Source organism: Ambystoma mexicanum, chromosome 1q (assembly GCF_040938575.1).
Source record: "Ambystoma mexicanum isolate Mex_15411 chromosome 1q, UKY_AmexF1_1, whole genome shotgun sequence".
Lineage (NCBI taxonomy): Eukaryota > Metazoa > Chordata > Amphibia > Caudata > Ambystomatidae > Ambystoma > Ambystoma mexicanum.
Genome location: NC_090922.1, coordinates 22,020,005 through 22,040,489, shown reverse-complemented (window position 1 = coordinate 22,040,489; position 20,485 = coordinate 22,020,005). Strand labels below are relative to the sequence as shown.

At 52.6% G+C, this 20,485-nt stretch overlaps 1 protein-coding gene across 1 annotated transcript in view; it reads left to right on the top strand.

The window, feature by feature from the left end:
* Window positions 1–20,485, top strand: part of CASQ1 (calsequestrin 1) — a 200,012-nt gene that overhangs the window by 79,268 nt on the left and 100,259 nt on the right. The window contains exon 3 of the mRNA XM_069635437.1: window positions 10,480–10,580. Within this exon, the coding sequence (XP_069491538.1) occupies window positions 10,480–10,580 (101 nt within the window). The remainder of the gene's footprint in view (window positions 1–10,479; window positions 10,581–20,485) is intronic.

Here is a 20,485-nt window from a genome sequence, read left to right as displayed (position 1 = left end):
TACGCTGCACGGCTGCCGCTTCCAGGCCCTCTCAGTGGTACTGGGTTAATACCGGCATGGCTGCCGCTTCCAGGCCCTCGCACTGGTATAGGATTTATACCCGGCATGGCTGCCACATCCAGGCCCTCTCACTGGTATAGCGTTTATACCCTGCATGGCTGCCGCTTCCAGGACCTCTCACTGGTATAGGGTTTATACCCGGCACGGCTGTCACGTCCAGGCCCTCTCACTGGTATAGGGTTTAAACCGGGACGGCTGCTACTTGCAGACCCTCTCACTGGTATAGGGTTTATACCCTGCATTTCTGCCACTTCCAAGCCCTCTCACTGGTATAGGGTTTATACCCTGCATGGCTGCCACTTCCAGGCCCTCTCACTGGTATAGGGTTTATACCTGCATGGCTGCCGCTTCCAGGCCCTCTCATTGGTATAGGGTTTATACCCGGCACGGCAGCCACATCCAGGCCCTCTCACTGGTATAAGGATATACCCTGCATGGCTGCCGCTTCCAGGCCCTCTCACTGGTATAGGGTTTATACCCGGCACGGCTGCCGCTTCCAGGCCCTCTCAGTGGTATAGGGTTTATACCCGGCACGGCTGCCGCTTCCAGGCCCTCTCAGTGGTACTGGGTTTATACCGGCATGGCTGCCGCTTCCAGGCCCTCTCACTGGTATAGGGTTTATACCCGGCACGGCTGTCACGTCCAGGCCCTCTCACTGGTATAGGGTTTATACCGGCACGGCTGCTACTTGCAGACCCTCTCACTGGTATAGAGTTTATACCCTGCATTTCTGCCACTTCCAAGCCCTCTCACTGGTATAAGGTCTATACCCTGCACGGCTGCCACATACAGGCCCTCTCACTGGTATAGGGTTTTTACCTGGCACGGCTGCCGCTTCCAGGCCCTCTCACTGGTATAGGGTTTATACCCGGCACGGCTGCCACATCCAGGCCCTCTCACTGGTATAGGGTTTATACCCTGCATGGCTGCCGCTTCCAGGCCCTCTCACTGGTATAGGGTTGATACCTGCATGGCTGCCGCTTCCAGGCCCTCTCACTGGTATAGGGTTTATACCCGGCACGGCTGCCACATCCAGGCCCTCTCACTGGTATAGGGTTTATACCCTGCATGGCTGCCGCTTCCAGGCCCTCTCACTGGTATAGGGTTGATACCTGCATGGCTGCCGCTTCCAGGCCCTCTCACTGGTATAGGGTTTATACCCGGCACGGCTGCCACATCCAGGCCCTCTCACTGGTATAGGGTTTATACGCTGCACGGCTGCCGCTTCCAGGCCCTCTCAGTGGTACTGGGTTAATACCGGCATGGCTGCCGCTTCCAGGCCCTCGCACTGGTATAGGATTTATACCCGGCATGGCTGCCACATCCAGGCCCTCTCACTGGTATAGCGTTTATACCCTGCATGGCTGCCGCTTCCAGGACCTCTCACTGGTATAGGGTTTATACCCGGCACGGCTGTCACGTCCAGGCCCTCTCACTGGTATAGGGTTTAAACCGGGACGGCTGCTACTTGCAGACCCTCTCACTGGTATAGGGTTTATACCCTGCATTTCTGCCACTTCCAAGCCCTCTCACTGGTATAGGGTTTATACCCTGCATGGCTGCCACTTCCAGGCCCTCTCACTGGTATAGGGTTTATACCTGCATGGCTGCCGCTTCCAGGCCCTCTCATTGGTATAGGGTTTATACCCGGCACGGCAGCCACATCCAGGCCCTCTCACTGGTATAAGGATATACCCTGCATGGCTGCCGCTTCCAGGCCCTCTCACTGGTATAGGGTTTATACCCGGCACGGCTGCCGCTTCCAGGCCCTCTCAGTGGTATAGGGTTTATACCGGCATGGCTGCCGCTTCCAGGCCCTCTCACTGGTATAGGGTTTATACCTGGCACGGCTGCCACATCCAGGCCCTCTCACTGGTATAGGGTTTATACCCTGTATGGCTGCCACATCCAGGCCCTCTAACTGGTATAGGGTTTATACCTGCATGGCTGCCGCTTCCAGGCCCTCTCACTGGTATAGGGTTTATACCGTCACGGCTGCCACATCCAGGCCCTCTCACTGGTATAGGGTTTATACCCTGCATGGCTGCCGCTTCCAGGCCCTCTACTGGTATAGGGTTTATAACCTGCAAGGCTGCCGCTTCCAGGCCCTCCCACTGGTATTTGTATTTGTTTAATATTTATAACATGCACCTCACCCTGAGGTAACTGGGCGCTGGTATAGGGTGTATACCCTGCACGGCTGGGCACAGCTGCCACGTCCAGGCCCTCTCACTGGTATAGGGTTTATACCCTGCACGGCTGCCGCTTCCAGGCCCTCCCACTGGTATTTGTACTTGTTTAATATTTATAACGCACACCTCACCCTGCGGTAAGTGAGCGCTGGTATAGGGTGTATACCCTGCACGGCTGGGCACGGTTGCCTCATCCAGGCACTCTCACTGGTATATGGTTATACCATGCATGGCTGCCGCTTCCAGGCCCTCTCACTGGTATAGGGTTTATGCCCGGCACGGCTGCCGCTTCCAGGCCCTCTCAGTGGAATAGGGTTTATACCGGCATGGCTGCCGCTTCCAGGCCCTCTCACTGGTATAGGGTTTATACCTGGCACGGCTGCCACATCCAGGCCCTCTCACTGGTATAGGGTTTATAACCTGCACGGCTGCCGCTTCCAGGCCCTATCATTGGTATAGGGTTTATACCCTGCACGGCTGCCGCTTCCAGGCCCTCCCACTGGTATTTGTGTTTGTTTAATATTCATAACGTGCACCTCACCCTGAGGTAACTGGACGCTGGTATAGGGTGTATACCCTGCACGGCTGGGCACAGCTGCCACGTCCAGGCCCTCTCACTGGTATAGGGTTTATACCCGGCACGGCTGCCGCTTCCAGGCCCACTCCTTGGTATAGGGTTTATACCCTGCACGGCTGCCACATCCATGCCCTCTCACTGGTATAGAGTTTATACCCTGCACGGCTGCCGCTTCCAGGCCCTTTCATTGGTATAGGGTTTATACCCTGCATGGCTGCCGCTTCCAGGCCCTCTCATTGGTATAGGGTTTATACCCATTACGGCTGCCGCTTCCAGGCCCTCCCACTGGTATTTGTATTTGTTTAATATTTATAACGCGCACCTCACCCTGAGGTAACTGGGCGCTGGTATAGGATGTATACCCTGCACGGCTGGGCACGGCTGCCACGTCCAGGCCCTCTCACTGGTATAGGGTATATACCCTGCATGGCTGCCGCTTCCAGGCCCTCTCACTGGTATAGGGTTTATACCCTGCACGGCTGGGCACGGCTGCCACGTCCAGGCCCTCTCACTGGTATAGGGTTTATACCCTCCACGGCTGCCACTTCCAGGCCCTCTCACTGGTATAGGGTTTATACCCTGCACGGCTGCCGCTTCCAGGCCCTCCCACGGGTATTTGTATTTGTTTAATATTTATAACGCACACCTCACCCTGAGGTAACTGGGCGCTGGTATAGGGTGTATACCCTGCACGGCTGATCACAGCTGCCACGTCCAGGCCCTCTCACTGGTATAGGGTTCATACCCTGCACGGCTGCCGCTTCCAGACCCTCTCCATGGTATAGGGTTTATACCCTGCACGGCTGCCACATCCATGCCCGCTCACTGGTATAGGGTTTATACCCTGCACGGGTGCCGCTTCCAGGCCCTCTCATTGGTATAGGGTTTATACCCTGCATGGCTGCCACTTCCAGGTCCTCTCATTGGTATAGGGTTGATACCCTGCACGGCTGCCGTTTCCAGGCCCTCCCACTGGTATTTGTATTTGTTTAATATTTATAACGCGCACCTCACCCTGAGGTAACTGGGCGCTGGTATAGGGTGTATACCCTGCACGGCTGGGCACGGCTGCCACGTCCAGGCCCTCTCACTGGTATAGGGTTTATACCCTGCACGGCTGCCGCTTCCAGGCCCTCTCACTGGTATTTGTATTTGTTTAATATTTATAACGCGCACCTCACCCTGAGGTAACTGGGCGCTGGTATAGGGTGTATACCCTGCACGGCTGGGCACAGCTGCCAGGTCCAGGCCCTCTCACTGGTATAGGGTTATACCCTGCATGGCTGCCGCTTTCAGGCCCTCTCACTGGTATAGGGTTTATACCCGGCACGGCTGCCGCTTCCAGGCCCTCTCAGTGGTATAAGGTTTATACCGGCATGGCTGCCGCTTCCAGGCCCTCTCACTGGTATAGGGTTTATACCCGGCACGGCTGCCACATCCAGGCCCTCTCACTGGTATAGGGTTTATACCCTGCATGGCTAACGCTTCCAGGCCCTCTCACTGGTATAGGGTTTATAACCTGCACGGCTGCCGCTTCCAGGCCCTATCATTGGCATAGGGTTTATACCCTGCACGGCTGCCGCTTCCAGGCCCTCCCACTGGTATTTGTATTTGTTTAATATTCACAACGTGCACCTCACCCTGAGGTAACTGGGCGCTGGTATTGGGTGTATACCCTGCACGGCTGGGCACAGCTGCCACGTCCAGGCCCTCTCACTGGTATAGGGTTTATACCCTGCACGGCTGCCGCTTCCAGGCCCACTCCTTGGTATAGGGTTTATACCCTGCACGGCTGCCACATCCATGCCCTCTCACTGGTATAGGGTTTATACCCTGCACGGCTGACGCTTCCAGGCCCTTTCATTGGTATAGGGTTTATACCCTGCATGGCTGCCGCTTCCAGGCCCTCTCATTGGTATAGGGTATATACCCTGTACGGCTGCCGCTTCCAGGCCCTCCCACTGGTATTTGTATTTGTTTAATATTTATAACGCGCACCTCAGCCTGAGATAACTGGGCGCTGGTATAGGATGTATACCCTGCACGGCTGGGCACGGCTGCCACGTCCAGGCCCTCTCACTGGTATAGGGTATATACCCTGCATGGCTGCCGCTTCCAGGCCCTCTCACTGGTATAGGGTTTATACCCTGCACGGCTGGGCACGGCTGCCACGTCCAGGCCCTCTCACTGGTATAGGGTTTATACCATGCACGGCTGCTGCTTCCAGGCCCTCTCACTGGTATAGGGTTTATACCCTGCACGGCTGCCGCTTCCAGGCCCTCCCACTGGTATTTGTATTTGTTTAATATTTATAATGCACACCTCACCCTGAGGCAACTGGGCGCTGGTATAGGGTGTATACCCTGCACGGCTGGGCACAGCTGCCACGTCCAGGCCCTCTCACTGGTATAGGGTTCATACCCTGCACGGCTGCCGCTTCCAGGCCCTCTCCATGGTATAGGGTTTATACCCTGCACGGCTGCCACATCCATGCCGTCTCACTGGTATAGGGTTTATACCCTGCACGGCTGCCACTTCCAGGCCCTCTCATTGGTATAGGGTTTATACCCTGCATGGCTGCCACTTCAAGGCCCTCTCATTGGTATAGGGTTGATACCCTGCATGGCTGCCGTTTCCAGGCCCTCCCACTGGTATTTGTATTTGTTTAATATTTATAACGCGCACCTCACCCTGAGGTAACTGGGCGCTGGTATAGGGTGTATACCCTGCACGGCTGGGCATGGCTGCCACATCCAGGCCCTCTCACTGGTATAGGGTTTATACCCTGCACGGCTGCCGCTTACAGGCCCTCTCACTGGTATATGGTTTATACCCTGCATGGCTGGGCACGGCTGCCGCTTCCAGGTCCTCTCACTGGTATAGGGTGTATACCCTGCACGGCTGGGCACAGCCGCCACGTCCAGGCCCTCTCACTGGTATAGGGTGTATACCCTGCACGGCTGGGCACGGCTGCCACGTCCAGGCCCTCTCACTGGTATAGGGTTTATACCCTGCACGGCTGCCACTTCCAGGCCCTCCCACGGGTATTTGTATTTCTTTAATATTTATAACGCACACCTCACCCTGAGGTAACTGGGCGCTGGTATAAGGTGTATAGCCTGCACGGCTGGGCACAGCTGCCACGTCCAGGCCCTCTCACTGGTAGAGGGTTCATATCCTGCACGGCTGCCGCTTCAAGGCCCTCTCCATGGTATAGGGTTTATACCCTGCACGGCTGCCACATCCATGCCCTCTCACTGGTATAGGGTTTATACCCTCCATGGGTGCCGCTTCCAGGCCCTCTCATTGGTATAGGGTTTATAACCTGCATGGCTTCCGCTTCCAGGCCCTCTCATTGGTATAGGGTTGATACCCTGCATGGCTGCCGCTTCCAGTCCCTCCCACGGGTATTTGTATTTCTTTAATATTTATAACGCACATCTCACCCTGAGGTAACTGGGCGCTGGTATAGGGCGTATACCCTGCACGGCTGGGCACGGCTGCCACATCCAGGCCCTCTCACTGGTATAGGGTTTATACCCTGCACGGCTGCAGCTTCCAGGCCCTCTCACTGGTATAGGGTTTATACCCTGCACGGCTGGTCACGGCTGCCACGTCCAGGCCCTCTCACTGGTATAGGGTTTATACCCTGCACGGCTGCCGCTTCCAGGCCCTCTCACTGGTATTTGTATTTGTTTAATATTTATAACGCGCACCTCACCCTGAGGTAACTGGGCGCTGGTATAGGGTGTATACCCTGCACGGCTGGGCACAGCCGCCACGTCCAGGCCCTCTCATTGGTATAGGGTGTGTACCATGCATGGCTTCCGCTTCCAGGCCCTCTCATTGGTATAGGGTTTATAACCTGCATGGCTTCCGCTTCCAGGCCCTCTCATTGGTATAGGGTTGATACCCTGCATGGCTGCCGCTTCCAGTCCCTCCCACGGGTATTTGTATTTCTTTAATATTTATAACGCACACCTCACACTGAGGTAACTGGGCGCTGGTATAGGGTGTATACCCTGCACGACTGGGCACAGCTGCCACGTCCAGGCCCTCTCACTGGTAGAGGGTTCATACCCTGTACGGCTGCCGCTTCCAGGCCCTCTCCATGGTATAGGGTTTATACCCTGCACAGCTGCCACATCCATGCCCTCTCACTGGTATAGGGTTTATACCCTCCACGGGTGCTGCTTCCAGGCCCTCTCATTGGTATAGGGTTTATACCCTGCATGGCTGCCGCTTCCAGGCCTTCTCATTGGTATAGGGTTGATACCCTGCACGGCTGCCGCTTCCAGGCCCTCCCACGGGTATTTGTATTTCTTTAATATTTATAACGCACACCTCACCCTGAGGTAACTGGGCGCTGGTATAGGGTGTATCCCCTGCACGGCTGGGCACGGCTGCCACGTCCAGGCCCTCTCACTGGTATAGGGTTTATTCCCTGCACGGCTGCCGCTTCCAGGCCCTCCCACTGGTATAGGGTTTATACCCTGCACGGCTGGGCACGGCTGCCACGTCCAGGCCCTCTCACTGGTATAGGGTTTATACCCTGCACGGCTGCAGCTTCCAGGCCCTCTCACTGGTATTTATATTTGTTTAATATTTATAACGCGCACCTCACCCTGAGGTAACTGGGCGCTGGTATAGGGTGTATACCCTGCACGGCTGGGCACAGCCGCCACGTCCAGGCTCTCTCACTGGTATAGGGTGTATACCATGCACGGCTGGGCACGGCTGCCACGTCCAGGCCCTCTCACTGGTCTAGGGTGTATACCCTGCACAGCTGCCACGTCCAGGCCCTCTCACTGGTATAGGGTGTATACCCTGCACGGCTGCCACATCCATGCCCTCTCACTGGTATAGGGTTTATACCCTGCACGGGTGCCGCGTCCAGGCCCTCTCATTGGTATAGGGTTTATACCCTGCATGGCTGCCGCTTCCAGGCCCTCTCATTGGTATAGGGTTGATACCCTGCATGGCTGCCGCTTCCAGGCCCTCCCACTGGTGTTTGTATTTGTTTAATATTTATAACGCGCACCTCACCCTGAGGTAACTGGGCGCTGGTATAGGGTGTATACCCTGCACGGCTGGGCACAGCCGCCACGTCCAGGCCCTCTCACTGGTATAGGGTGTATACCATGCACAGCTGGGCACAGCTGCCACGTCCAGGCCCTCTCACTGGTATAGGGTGTATACCCTGCACGGCTGGCACGTCCAGGCCCTCTCACTGGTATAGGGTGTATACCCTGCACAGCTGCCACGTCCAGGCCCTCTCACTGGTATAGGGTGTATACCCTGCACGGCTGCCACGTCCAGGCCCTCTCACTGGTATAGGGTGTATACCCTGCGCGGCTGGGCACAGCCGCCACGTCCAGGCCCTCTCACTGCTATAGGGTGTATACCCTGCACGGCTGGGCACAGCCGCCACGTCCAGGCCCTCTCACTGCTATAGGGTTTATCCCCTGCACGGCTGGGCACGGCTGCCACGTCCAGGCCCTCTCACTGGTATAGGGTTTATTCCCTGCACGGCTGCCGCTTCCAGGCCCTCCCACTGGTATAGGGTTTATACCCTGCACGGCTGGGCACGGCTGCCACGTCCAGGCCCTCTCACTGGTATAGGGTTTATACCCTGCACGGCTGCAGCTTCCAGGCCCTCTCACTGGTATTTATATTTGTTTAATATTTATAACGCGCACCTCACCCTGAGGTAACTGGGCGCTGGTATAGGGTGTATACCCTGCACGGCTGGGCACAGCCGCCACGTCCAGGCTCTCTCACTGGTATAGGGTGTATACCATGCACGGCTGGGCACGGCTGCCACGTCCAGGCCCTCTCACTGGTATAGGGTGTATACCCTGCACAGCTGCCACGTCCAGGCCCTCTCACTGGTATAGGGTGTATACCCTGCACGGCTGCCACATCCATGCCCTCTCACTGGTATAGGGTTTATACCCTGCACGGGTGCCGCGTCCAGGCCCTCTCATTGGTATAGGGTTTATACCCTGCATGGCTGCCGCTTCCAGGCCCTCTCATTGGTATAGGGTTGATACCCTGCATGGCTGCCGCTTCCAGGCCCTCCCACTGGTGTTTGCATTTGTTTAATATTTATAATGCGCACCTCACCCTGAGGTAACTGGGCGCTGGTATAGGGTGTATACCCTGCACGGCTGGGCACGGCTGCCACGTCTAGGCTCTCTCACTGGTATAGGGTTTATACCCTGCACAGCTGCCGCTTCCAGGCCCTCTCACTGGTATAGGGTTTATACCCTGCACGGCTGGGCACGGCTGCCACGTCCAGGCCCTCTCACTGGTATAGGGTTTATATCCTGCATGGCTGCCGCTTCCAGGCCCTCTCACTGGTATTTGTATTTGTTTAATATTTATAACGCGCACCTCACCCTGAGGTAACTGGGCGCTGGTATAAGGTGTATACCCTGCACGGCTGGGCACAGCCTCCACGTCCAGGCCCTCTCACTGGTATAGGGTGTATACCATGCACAGCTGTGCACAGCTGCCACGTCCAGGCCCTCTCACTGGTATAGGGTGTATACCCTGCACGGCTGGCACGTCCAGGCCCTCTCACTGGTATAGGGTGTATACCCTGCACAGCTGCCACGTCCAGGCCCTCTCACTGGTATAGGGTGTATACCCTGCACGGCTGCCACGTCCAGGCCCTCTCACTGGTATAGGGTGTATACCCTGCGCGGCTGGGCACAGCCGCCACGTCCAGGCCCTCTCACTGCTATAGGGTGTATACCCTGCACGGCTGGGCACAGCCGCCACGTCCAGGCCCTCTCACTGGTATAGGGTGTATACCCTGCGCGGCTGGGCACAGCCGCCACGTCCAGGCCCTCTCACTGCTATAGGGTGTATACCCTGCACGGCTGGGCACAGCCGCCACGTCCAGGCCCTCTCACTGCTATAGGGTGTATACCCTGCACGGCTGGGCACAGCTGCCATGTCCAGGCCCTCCCACTGGTAGAAGAGAATCGGGAAACTGCAAGTGGATTTGCTGCTGTGCTGATGCCTGGCGTTCGGGAGTGCGCCTGTGCGGATCTGTTTCTGGGTGGTCTGTGCTGTGGGCAGGCTGCAATCCTCCCAGATGCTTGTGCCAACCACTCCCATTCTCTGCCCACCACCATTGATTACGCAGGTCAGGGCAGCTGGCAGCCGCAGGCCGCCCATCACCGGCACAGAGGCCTTGCACTAGGGCTCATTGGCCGGGCGGAGGCTGTCTGGAGGGAGGGATTTTAAATTGCTGTGTGTGAGTGGCATAGTTGGTCCGCCTATGGTGTGTTTGGGTGTGAAGAAGAGAGTATTAGTGTTGGGCCAAGAGTGACTGAAACAGAGTCCAAGGGCATGGGGGTGCAGACGCAGGGACCAATATGACTGAGTAAACTAAACTGCAGATCCAGCAAGGTCAAAGTGCAGGTCTGCCTGGCCAGGGAATATCACTTTATCCTGATGGGCACAACCTTCGATTGTTCAAAAGACAACACTGGGTTACCTCTCGACGAGCAAAATCATAAACTGGTAGTATTTGCAAACGGGCTCCCTCTCCACGCCATGCATTTATGGTAAAGCTGAACAGGTGTGAAATTGCATCGTGTGGGCTGCTGTTCTAAGTTTCAAACTCTTTCTCCCCAGATCTGGATGAGGAGGACAGTATTTACGTGTTCAAAGACGACGAAGTCATTGAGTACGACGGAGAATTTTCTGCTGACACCTTGGTGGAGTTTCTTCTGGATGTAAGTGACCTCTCCCTCTTTCTGCCTCTCCTCACCTTTGCATGCTCGCTTCCCTTCTCCCGGTTCCTGCATTGGTATTTCTGCCCAGGATGTAAGTGACCTCTCCCTCTTTCTGCCTCTCCTCACCGTTGCATGCTCGCTTCCCTTCTCCCGGTTCCTGCATTGGTATTTCTCTCCAGGATGTAAGCGACCGCTCCCTCTTTCTGTCTCTCCTCACCGTTGCATGCTCGCTTCCCTTCTCCAGGTTCCTGCATTGGTATTTCTGTCCAGGATGTAAGCGACCTCTCCCTCTTTCTGCCTCTCCTCACCGTTGCATGCTCGCTTCCCTTCTCCCGGTTCCTGCATTGGTATTTCTGTCCAGGATGTAAGCGACCTCTCTCTCTGTCTGCCTCTCCTCACCGTTGCATGCTCGCTTCCCTTCTCCCGGTTCCTGCATTGGTATTTCTGTCCAGGATGTAAGCGACCTCTCCCTCTTTCTGCATCTCCTCACCGTTGCATCCTCGCTTCCCTTCTCCCGGTTCCTGCATTGGTATTTCTGCCCAGGATGTAAGTGACCTCTCCCTCTTTCTGCCTCTCTTCACCGTTGCATGCTCGCTTCCCTTCTCCCGGTTCCTGTATTGGTATTTCTGCCCAGGATGTAAGTGACCTCTCCCTCTTTCTGCCTCTCCTCACCGTTGCATGCTCGCTTCCCTTCTCCCGGTTCCTGCATTGGTATTTCTGTCCAGGATGTAAGTGACCTCTCCCTCTTTCTGCCTCTCCTCATCGTTGCATGCTCGCTTCCCTTCTCCCGGTTCCTGCATTGGTATTTCTGTCCAGGATGTAGTTTCTGCCTCTCCTCACCGTTGCATGCTCGCTTCCCTTCTCCCGGTTCCTGCATTGGTATTTCTGTCCAGGATGTAAGTGACCTCTGCCTCTTTCTGCCTCTCCTCACCGTTGCATGCTCGCTTCCCTTCTCCCGGTTCCTGCATTGGTATTTCTGCCCAGGATGTAAGTGACCTCTCCCTCTTTCTGCCTCTCCTCACTGTTGCATGCTCGCTTCCCTTATGCCGGTTCCTGCATTGGTATTTCTGTCCAGGATGTAAGTGACCTCTCCCTCTTTCTGCCTCTCCTCACCGTTGCATGCTCGCTTCCCTTCTCCCGTTTCCTGCATTGGTATTTCTGTCCAGGATGTAAGTGACCTCTCCCTCTCCTCACCGTTGCATGCTCACTTCCCTTTTCCCGGTTCCTGCATTGGTATTTCTGTCCAGGATGTAAGTGACCTCTCCCTCTTTCTGCCTCTCCTCACCGTTGCATGCTCGCTTCCCTTCTCCCGGTTCCTGCATTGGTATTTCTGTCAGGATGTAAGTGACCTCTCCCTCTTTCTGCCTCTCCTCACCGTTGCATGCTCGCTTCCCTTCTCCCGGTTCCTGCATTGGTATTTCTGTCCAGGATGTAAGTGACCTCTCCCTCTTTCTGCCTCTCCTCACCGTTGCATGCTCGCTTCCCTTATCCCGGTTCCTGCATTGGTATTTCTGTCAGGATGTAAGTGACCTCTCCCTCTTTCTGCCTCTCCTCACCGTTGCATGCTCGCTTCCCTTCTCCTGGTTCCTGCATTGGTATTTCTGTCCAGGATGTAAGTGACCTCTCCTTCTTTCTGCCTCTCCTCACCGTTGCATGCTCGCTTCCCTTCTCCTGGTTCCTGCATTGGTATTTCTGTCCAGGATGTAAGTGACCTCTCCCTCTTTCTGCCTCTCCTCACCGTTGCATGCTCGCTTCCCTTCTCCCGGTTCCTGCATTGGTATTTCTGTCAGGATGTAAGCGACCTCTCCCTCTTTCTGCCTCTCCTCACCGTTGCATGCTCGCTTCCCTTCTCCCGGTTCCTGTATTGGTATTTCTGCCCAGGATGTAAGTGACCTCTCCCTCTTTCTGCCTCTCCTCACCGTTGCATGCTCGCTTCCCTTATCCCGGTTCCTGCATTGGTATTTCTGTCAGGATGTAAGTGACCTCTCCTTCTTTCTGCCTCTCCTCACCGTTGCATGCTCGCTTCCCTTCTCCCGGTTCCTGCATTGGTATTTCTGTCAGGATGTAAGTGACCTCTCCCTCTTTCTGCCTCTCCTCACCGTTGCATGCTCGCTTCCCTTCTCCCGGTTCCTGCATTGGTATTTCTGTCCAGGATGTAAGTGACCTCTCCCTCTTTCTGCCTCTCCTCACCGTTGCATGCTCGCTTCCCTTCTCCCGGTTCCTGCATTGGTATTTCTGCCCAGGATGTAAGTGACCTCTCCCTCTTTCTGCCTCTCCTCACCGTTGCATCCTCGCTTCCCTTCTCCCGGTTCCTGTATTGGTATTTCTGTCAGGATGTAAGTGACCTCTCCCTCTTTCTGTCTCTCCTCACCGTTGCATGATTGCTCGCTTCCCTTATCCCGGTTCCTGCATTGGTATTTCTGTCCATTTCCGCCCTTTTCACCGTCTCTTTTTCCCCATGACCTCCTTTTATTTGGCATGTCCTCCCTTCACGTCTCGCTTTATTTCCTGTAGGCGTTATGTTTTTCCTTTTTTTCTTTCTATGTATTGATTATAGTGTCATTTATTTTCTTGTCTTTTCTCCCCCCTTTGTTTCCTCTTTTTCATCTCCCTATAGTTCTCCTTTATTCTTACTGTTTCCATTTGTCTGTCGTCTTCACCAGTCCTGCGAGTCACCCACCCACAGTTTTTTTTCTTTTCTTCTTTTATCTTGATTGCCTCCCTTTCATCTTTCCCTCCATTTCTACTACTACTTTTCTCTAACTATTCCCTTTTAACCTCCACCTTATCTTCTTTACTTGATCCTCTCATTCCTATTTATCTTCTTCCTGTATCTTATTCCTTCAATCCATCCTTTCAGCCTTCTTCTCTCCGTTTTGCATTTCATTCCAATACATTCTCACAGCTCTAATCAAAAGTTCTTCCATTTTCGTGTTCATTGGTCCTCTGATATGTCTTCAAATCTGTCCTTTTCTCTCTTCTTGTCTTCCTTTTCCTATTCTTTCAATGGTGCAACCTTCCCAAATGATGAATGCATCATGCGTCGGCACCCGGCAACTCTCCGTGCGCTTGTAGCATTCCGTGCATGACCTGGGGCGCTGAAGCTCTTTCAGCAGAATGTTACTTGTTGAATCTGACTCCTTGAAGTATTGTAGCACGTCCAAACTGGAGGCCGCTTAGAACTCTCGAGCTGAAGGAACGCCATTGCATCTTGGCTGAGGGTTCTTCCACACTAGAGGCGTCTTCGGTTCGAATGAGAGCGTCATCTTCTATTTCTAATTGCCCTCAGCCAGCCAGCTGCGCCAGGGACTTGAGATCCTCGCTGGGGCACTATGCGCTTTGCCAATCTTCCAGCAAGCCATCGCTGAATTGAAAGGACGAGCTCAGCATCGAGGTCAGGCCATAATGCGTGGCCGTGTTGTAGGGGAAGGCTCATCCTCCCTCTGGCGCCACATCTGAGGTTTATGACCGGTTCTAGAGGATGTAAGGTCCAAGACTATCAACTCTCTCCCTCCTCATCTCTTAGCTTGGGAACAGTCAATGGACATCAAGTTTTGCTTGGAAGCACCTGGAGAACCTTTAGCCTTGTTATCCTCTTGTTCTGCGCACGGCTGAAGCTCTGCCTGTCAATACTAAATAGTCCCATTGAATCCATTAAACATTGATTAGTCCACTTAGTGTATTGATGTCAGAGTCCTGAAGCTCCCCGGTGCCTCGGAGGCCCTTTTGAGATCGTTCCTTTGGGAGCTGGACTGTGCTTGCTTGCCGTTCATCCGCGCAATGTCACTTTCGTGCATTTCATGCACCGTGCCAACTTGACTGGAAAGATTTTTGCAGTTCTGGATTACCAAAATTTTACTATTATGATGTCAAATGTCCTCGAATTAAATCACATTTTCTGAGCATTCCTATTAGATTGTGGGATAGGAGTGCAGCTCAAAAGCCGGAGGATCATGGGGGAAAGACATAGCTTGTGTCTTAGTCTCTCATATCTGTGTCCTCTCTCGGCCACCTTATGATTCTGCAATCTTGCTCTCAACTTCAAAACTGCCTGGGAGCCATAACGACGTGCGTCGCTCCATGCTCCCGGCTCCATTCACCACCCTAGGTTACCATCGCTTTCATCTGCTGACGGGGCATTTTCTAAAAAGTGTTACTGGCGTGCATGGGCTGGCCAACATTAGGACTGGGGGCTGGTCGCTCCCCGTCAAGCAAGTTTCTACTTTTACAAAACAGAGTGCAAAAGATTAGAACCAGGCGAAATGGTGCTTTACACACAGCATTTACAATGTATTACTATGGAATGCATTCGTGATCTGCCTTCAGGAACATCTCACGCAGGCATTCAAAAAAGAGGTTTTCCTAGCGCTGGAGGAGGGACGGGGAAACATATTCATTGTCTGTCTTCCTCGCTGCCTAAAACAACCCAGAGTGGAAAAGCAAGCGTAAACCATTTACTATTGATGTATGCCTTGATTTACTGCTCCATGCCACATGAAATGAGCCCCACAGTCAGAGAAGTCCTATTTATGTATTTATTTATTTATTTATTTATTTATTTATTTAGGCACTTATATGGCGCGAGGGCCTTAGTTCCTGGTGCAGCAGTTTTGGTTTTTCTCAATAGCACTAAAGTGAAGGCCCTTCCTAAGCATGACTTTGATGGCTAGAGCGTGCCTTATAATATGGAGCTGAAGGAAATGAGAGACTGCTTAACTTGAAGCCCTCATCCTGAAGCATTACAATCTACTTTGCCAGGCAGCCTTTAGAGGTGCTTGTCGACTGGGGCTTCTACCTTGACGTCATCCCAAATCCATCCCATGAAATAAAAAAGCATTTGTTCATTAAAGAATTGACAGTGATTATTTGCCATATCCGGCCATCCTAGTTACCATTTGCAGAAAGTCCATTAGCTGGTGGGTACCAAGGAAAGGCCTCAGAGCTCTCCCGTGCTGAGAACCTTGCACTGATTTCAGGCACCTTGCTGCACTGGCATCAGATCTCGCACATGTTGAGAGAACTACATTGACTGACTACAAGGCACCTTGTTGAACTGCCTTCAGAACCTTTGCATGCTGGAAACAGTATGTTGAATTTAGGGCACTTTGCTGCAGTGGCCTCAGTGTTCTCACATCCTGAGAACACTGCATTGACCTCAACATGTGGCCTCTAACCTCACCGCCCAACTCTTTAAGATCTGCAAGGATTTGGCTAATCTTACTGCAGTCTCTGCCTCTCCTGTTCCCTCCCAGTCTCTCTGTATGGCTCTGTCCTCTCATTTCACCACTAAAACTCTGGCAATCCTGTTCTCTCTTTCTCTCTCAGGGCACCTTTGGCCGCCTCTCCCTCTCCTCTTCCTTTTCCCCCTTCTTTCTAACAACACCTGACTTTGTCTCTAGACAAGTCTGATCTATGAAAGTGTCGTCCCAACACGTGCTCCCCTGTTCCTCCAGAACCATCAAGGACTCCCTTGTGCTCCCCCTCCTAAAAAGGCCTTCTGCTGATTCTACATGTCCTGCAAACTATCATCCAATTTCTAGCACTCCTTTCCTACGCATAATCCTGGAAAAGCTGGCCATCTCCCAGCTTACCCTCCAACTGAATCTTCTGGCTGCCTCCATGACCATCAGTCTGACATCAGAACATCTAGAGGCATGCAAAATGCTCTCCTGAACACTCATGAAGATGTGCTCTCTAACCTTGACTCTAGATTTCCCTCTGTCCTCATCCTCCTTGACCTTTCCTCTGCTTTCGACTCAGTCACTCATGTCATCCTATTCAACCAACTGTATGTGAACCTGGCCATCACGGACCAGGCCCTGGCGTAGCTGACGTCCTTCCTCCTGAACTGTCACTCCCAGGTCCAACTTGGGTCCTTTCTCTCCACCATCTCTCTCTCCACATGTGGTGTCTCCCAGGGCTCTATCATCTCACCCTCGCTCTTCAATGTCTATCTGGCCCCTTAAGCCCATCTGATCTCCTCCTTCCCTTCTGTCAGTGTTATGCAGATGACACTCAGCTCTCTTTCAGGCTTCCCTCAGCCTCCTTTCCACCCTTGCTCATTCCAGACTGTCTATCCATGATTCATGATTTGTACGCCTCCAACGATCTTTGCCCTAATGCCAGTAAGACAGAAATCCTTCTAATTGGGACCTCTGCTCCCGCTTTCCCTCTCTCACTCAGGCTGCCCTCCTTGGGCCCTCTTACCTCGCCTTCCAGTAAGGCCAAAAATCCTTGCTGTCATCATCAACTCCACTATCTCCTTCTCTCCTCACATCACATATCCTGCCAAAAAGGCTGCTTCCAGCTGCACCTCCTCAGAGGTATTCTAACTTTTCTCACTTTCCCCCAGAAGCTCACTGGCTCCAGAGCCCTGGTTATTTCCAGGCTGGACTACTGCAACAGCCTCTTTCTCAATCTGCCTATCTGAATTCTTTGCCCCCTGCAACTAATACAGAACAAGACTGAGAGACTTATCCTTGGATTCAAGCCCAGAGGCATATCTCTCAAGCCCTGAAATCTCTGCACTGGTTCCCGGTGTATGCAAGGATCAAGTTCAAGACCCTCTGCATTGTCCACAAGGCTTTCTGGGGCCGGGGCCTGCATTACATCCAACTCTCCCCCCAAAAATGCATTCCTTCTAGAGCCCTTCGCTCAGCTACCTCCACCTCTCTGAGGATCAGATGCGTCTACAGGCTGAGTGTGGGGATAGATCAGTCTCCTCTTCAGGTTCCTCCCTCTGGAGCAGCCTCCCTGCCCCTCTCAGACTTGAGCCAGACCACCTGCAGTGCCAGAAGACGCTCAAGACCCTCCTTTTCTCCTCTGCCTTCTCTCTCTCACTCCCTTGCTAACTTATCTGTCTTCTGCGCCAACTGGTTGCTTGGTTCCCTCAGAGTCTCACTGGGGGCCAGGCTCCTACACGACCAGTCTTACTTTGCACTGCCTCCTGACCTTCCTCTCATTTATGGGCTGTAACTGTAACCTCTGCAGTCCCCTGCCTCCTTGCACTCATGCAGAGCCGTGTTGCCCTGGCTGCACTTACTCAGAGCCATGCTGCCCTGATTGCACTTCCCCTTTTCCTCTCTTGCACTTCCCCTTCTCCTTCCCCCTGCACTTCTCATTGTCGCACTTGCACGTTCTGAAAGACACAAAGCCTAGTAAGATCATTTGTCTTGTCCTCCCTATGTCTTCCCTCTCTTGTCTTGTGGCGCTTAGAAACACTTGTGTACAAGCGTGTTATAAATGCCATATCATACCATATCATAATTTTAAGGCTCCGTGGGGCATTTGGCAATAAATAAAGTGACAGCCACTCATCTGTAAAAACACGTGCACTTGTACGGTGCAGTTATTGGCCAGTCTGTTTGCTTTTTGAGTCCACGGTAAACCAAAAGGTAGATGTGCACCATAAGGAACCGCCAACACAGGGGCAAATCATATCCGATAAGTCAACAAAAGTGTGTACGATGGTTATTTTAGAAAAAATATATATTTATATCTATCAATTTAATGAAATACATGTTCTCCAACAATGTGCAATATATGAGTTAAATACCGACAGAAACAATGTACGCATTCAATCCTATGAAAACAGTAATACATATACAATGAAGGGAAAAAATCTGCAGCAAGACATTTTTTCCTACAAAGTGCTCATATATTCCTTATTGTTGGAGAACACGTTCTTCATTAAATGCATAGATATAAATATAGCTTTAATGGGACACATTAAAAAACCATTGCAACTCGACAAGTGCAGTTTGCCATATTAAAAGCACCACGGCTAAAATTGCCCTAGTGCTAAAAAGATACATTTTTGATGCATTTTTGCATCAAGGCAAAGTTTGCCCTAGTGCTGCTACCATTCCATGAGAGCATTAGGGTGAGGTTTGCTCTAGTTAAAAAATGTAGTAATAATGCATCTTTTCTGCCCTAGGGCAATGTTTGCACTGGTGCTTTTAATATGTCAAACTGCACTTGTCAAGGGGAAATGGGTTTTTAATGTGTCCCAGTGTTTTTAAATAATGCCATGCCAACTTTGCACTTGTACCAGTGCAAAGTCTCTGTAATCTGGCTCATGAAAGCTAAATGAAATGCACACAAATTCTCAAGAGGGGCAAAGGACCGAGGTGCCGCGCAAGTTGCTGTTCCTGGCAGAGGGCACGTGCCCACCCAGTCTCTTTTAACACAAACCGTGAAGAGACGAAGTAGCGGTCAAAGTGGGGCAGTGAACGGAATCTTCTTTGATGTTCTAAATGACATCTTTTTTCCAAACCTGTGCCTTCATTTGCCACCCGACTAAAAGGATGACTCATCATTGATCAGTAATCAGCGGAATTAGGGGTGGTGGGATGTTAAAGCTCTTTCATCTTCCAATTAGAAGTAAATGCCACGTACAGGAGGAAAGTAGGTCAGTGGGAAGGCAGCCAGAGAGTAAGACTATTCAGACCTAGGCTAAGGCCGGCCAGGGGCTTAATACGCGAGTTTGGTTTCTAAGCACGGATCCAGGATTCAAACCTCTGTTGCTCTTCATAGTCTTGCTCCCAAGACCAGCACGTTGCCCCTGTGCTATCCTCGGTTCACGTTATACCATCTTCCCACCTAGATTTCTATTAGCCCCCAGAGGAGAGCCGTTACCCACCCATGATGTTAGGAAAGCGTGCACGGTTCACCAGTAAAAGCTTGCATTCCACCTCGATTGCCGGTAGCTCCTCCCACTGACGACATTTTCCTTTTCTCACGTTCATGTCTGTTTTTGTCCCTTTTGGACCCTGGACGCGCTCCACCATCCTCCAACGTTCTCCATCCCCCAACACAACCTCACTTAACCAATCTCTCTATCCAGCACTGCGGCCTCACCACCGCCTCTGCTCCTTGCTCCCTGATAACTTGGAAAGGGTTGAGGTGCTCCAGGTGAGGCCTGTTGGCCAATACCATGGCAACCAACTTGCATATAGTTTCTTTTTTGCTAGCAAACCCGGTCCACATGCTTACTGCTAGCCAGGTGTGCTAATAGCAATAGTTCCAAATGTGGCGGGCCCTGCAAGGCTGCAGCAACGCGCCACGTCCAATAATGGCCCTCACCACTCTCTGGGCTTTTATTTTGGATTTGTTCAGTTACCACGAATTACAGCCCACTAGGCTCATGGCATTATTGCTTTCTTCTTCCTCCGTAGGTGCTATTCATTAGTATCTGTACAGCTACTCTGCTCTGTACATCCGACAGTCCGCTAACAGTGCCTTGCTGAAGAGGCGTGAGCATCGTAACTGTTGAACCCATATGCAGCAGACTTATATTTATTGTTGTGTGGTGTGTGCGTCAAGTCTTACGGCCCTTGCCCTCCCCATGAAATATTACACCACAACAATTAGGTCAAGTGTTGGCAATAAAAGGCCGTAGGTTTTAATTGATATAGATATGGTTATGGGAACATAATGCTCGTAAAGCATAATAATATCATCCTTTTGGACACCGGATGCAGAGGTCACCCCCTCTGGCCCTTGCCGCCTTTCTTGTCCCATTACTTGTTGTGGTCACCGTACGGTGTCCTGAGTTTCTTTCCATTGTTCTTTTCCCCTTTTTCTAGGGTGGGAGGCTTTTCTGTGGAAAAGAAAAAGAGCACTCTCCCTGCCTGGGTCGCTTGTGTCCCCTGGGTGCAATGCACCCATACATTCACGTGGAAGGGTGAGGTATTTTTATTACCTCACCCTTCCTGGACTTAGATGCGCCAGACCCTGCTGTCTCCTTATTCTGGGAGGAGGAGAGGGGCGCTGACCCTGGAGGAGGGCTGCTGCCCCTCTCCTGACCCTGCTGTATGTAACAACAGTTACCTGGCCTCGCATGGGATGGCCCAGCGGCATTGCCCAAAACCAAGGCACTCCCAGAATGGCACCCAGACTACCCG